The sequence below is a fragment of the Haliaeetus leucocephalus genome, unplaced genomic scaffold (assembly GCF_000737465.1).
Source record: "Haliaeetus leucocephalus isolate CR32 unplaced genomic scaffold, Haliaeetus_leucocephalus-4.0 Scaffold577, whole genome shotgun sequence".
NCBI lineage: Eukaryota > Metazoa > Chordata > Aves > Accipitriformes > Accipitridae > Haliaeetus > Haliaeetus leucocephalus.
The window spans coordinates 4,628,304-4,630,041 of record NW_010973013.1 but is presented as its reverse complement, the minus strand read 5'-3'; the positions used below and the strand labels follow the sequence as shown (position 1 = coordinate 4,630,041).

At 60.5% G+C, this 1,738-nt stretch overlaps 1 protein-coding gene across 2 annotated transcripts in view; it reads left to right on the top strand.

Annotated features, from left to right (window-relative positions):
* Window positions 1-1,738, top strand: part of NRXN1 (neurexin 1) — a 468,961-nt gene that overhangs the window by 186,360 nt on the left and 280,863 nt on the right. Inside the window, exon 1 of one of the 2 annotated variants that reach the window (XM_010577780.1) lies at window positions 1,469-1,709. The exons of the other annotated variant lie outside the window; for it this stretch is intronic. Coding sequence (XP_010576082.1) covers window positions 1,469-1,709 — 241 coding nt within the window. Of the gene's footprint in view, window positions 1-1,468; window positions 1,710-1,738 lie in introns of those variants that run through there. 2 annotated transcript variants of the gene reach the window in all.

Below are 1,738 nucleotides of genomic sequence, written 5' to 3'. Positions count from 1 at the left end.
TGTTAAGACCCGGAGTGTTGTCCCTTTGGATGCAAATCTTCGTTTTTCAACGTGACATCGCCTCCCTTTCGGCTCCGGGGTGGGGGGTAGAGTAGCCCTTCCCGCTGTTTTCCGGGCGAGAGGCGCGGTGGGACCCCGCACACCTGGGGAGGGGGGGGGAACTCAGCCCAGAAACGATTTTTCAGCCCAGTTTGCGGCCACGTCTGCGGTGGGCGGCCGAGGTGCGGTAGTTGAGGTGTGCCAGAAAAAACCCCACCAAAAACCACAAAGAAAAAAAAACACCGAAAACCCCTCAAACCGGTAACTCTTTGTTAGGCGCCGTGTGTGTAATTACCGGTTCATCAGCGCCGATGCTCGAACAGAGGGGAAACATCTGACGGGCGAAGTTTAGGCCAATTAAAAGACCCCGGCGTGGTTCTTTTTTTTTTCGGAGGAAAGTGGGTTTTCAAGCCCCTGCTCCATCCGAACTCTAGGGGAGGAGGGGGAAAGGCTCCCGCCGTGCCGCGGCCGGGGGGCGTGGGAAGCGCGGGGTGTGCGCGGATGCTCCGCACCCGCGCTCCGCCGGTGCGCGGCTCCCGAAAAGCAGCTGAGGGGGAAGAGGCAGGGCGGCTGTGTGGGAGCTGAACTCAGCCTCCCTCTTTAACATAGGCTCGTCCTCTGCATTGCATCCAAGCTTCAGCGATTTGCTGTTTGCAGACTGCAGATTTGCATAGCCCTGCTCTTTGCGAGCGTGGTTATTTTATTTTTTTTTTTTTTTTTTTTTATTCTCCCCCCCCCTTTCCCCTCCCTTCCCAGCTTCTTTCATAAGGGTGCACTCTTCTCCCTGAAAACATCCTCGGGTATTACTGCCAATAGCCCGTTGCGATTGCCGGAGCAGCCCCGTTATTGTCTGGCGGCGTGGTGCGGGTGGGTGCGTGGACGAGCGTGTGCGTGAGCGCCGGGAGAGAGCTCGCTCGGCGAGGGCTCCCCAGTTCGGAGCTGAATGGAGGGGAAGAGCACCAGTTTGCTTTTTCTTCTCCGCTTTCCCAGCGCCGGCTGATGGAGCGGCATCCCCTTTTTTCTTGCTTAGCGGCGAGGTGGCAGGATTGGCTCCAGCGTGGATTACTGAGGATGGGGGAACGCTCGGCACTCGCGTAGCCCTCGCAACTGTGGAGTATTGTTAATGAGCGGCAGCCCCGGGAAAAGCCGAAACTAGCGCTTGTTCCAGCGCGGGGCTTCTCCCCTCTTCCACCTCTTTGCCGAGGCTCCGTACCGCCCGGATTCTCCGCCTCTGACTATGTCTCGGATTGTTTTGGGTAGAAGAAGACCCGGAGAAAAGGATCCTCGGCAGCTTTCCCGAAGGCAAGAGATGGCTCGCCTGGTGCGCTGAGCTCCCCCCGGCGCCTTGTGCGTGCACCTCTGCCCAAAGTTTGCCTCCTTCGCCGGGGCCGCTGCTCCTCCCGAGGCCGCCCGCCCTCGCCCCGGGAGGATGGGGGGGTTCCTCCGGGCCAGCCCGGAGCCGGGACCCACCGGCGGCGGCGGCGGCACCGGGGGCCGCTTGGCCCTGCTCTGGATAGTCCCGCTCACTCTCAGCGGCCTCCTCGGGGTGGCGTGGGGGGCCTCCAGTTTGGGTTCTCACCACGTTCACCATTTCCACGGCAGCAGCAGCAAACATCATTCAGTGCCTATCGCTATCTACAGGTCACCGGCTTCTTTGCGAGGCGGACACGGTGGGTTTTGGAAGACCGGCTCGGTACAT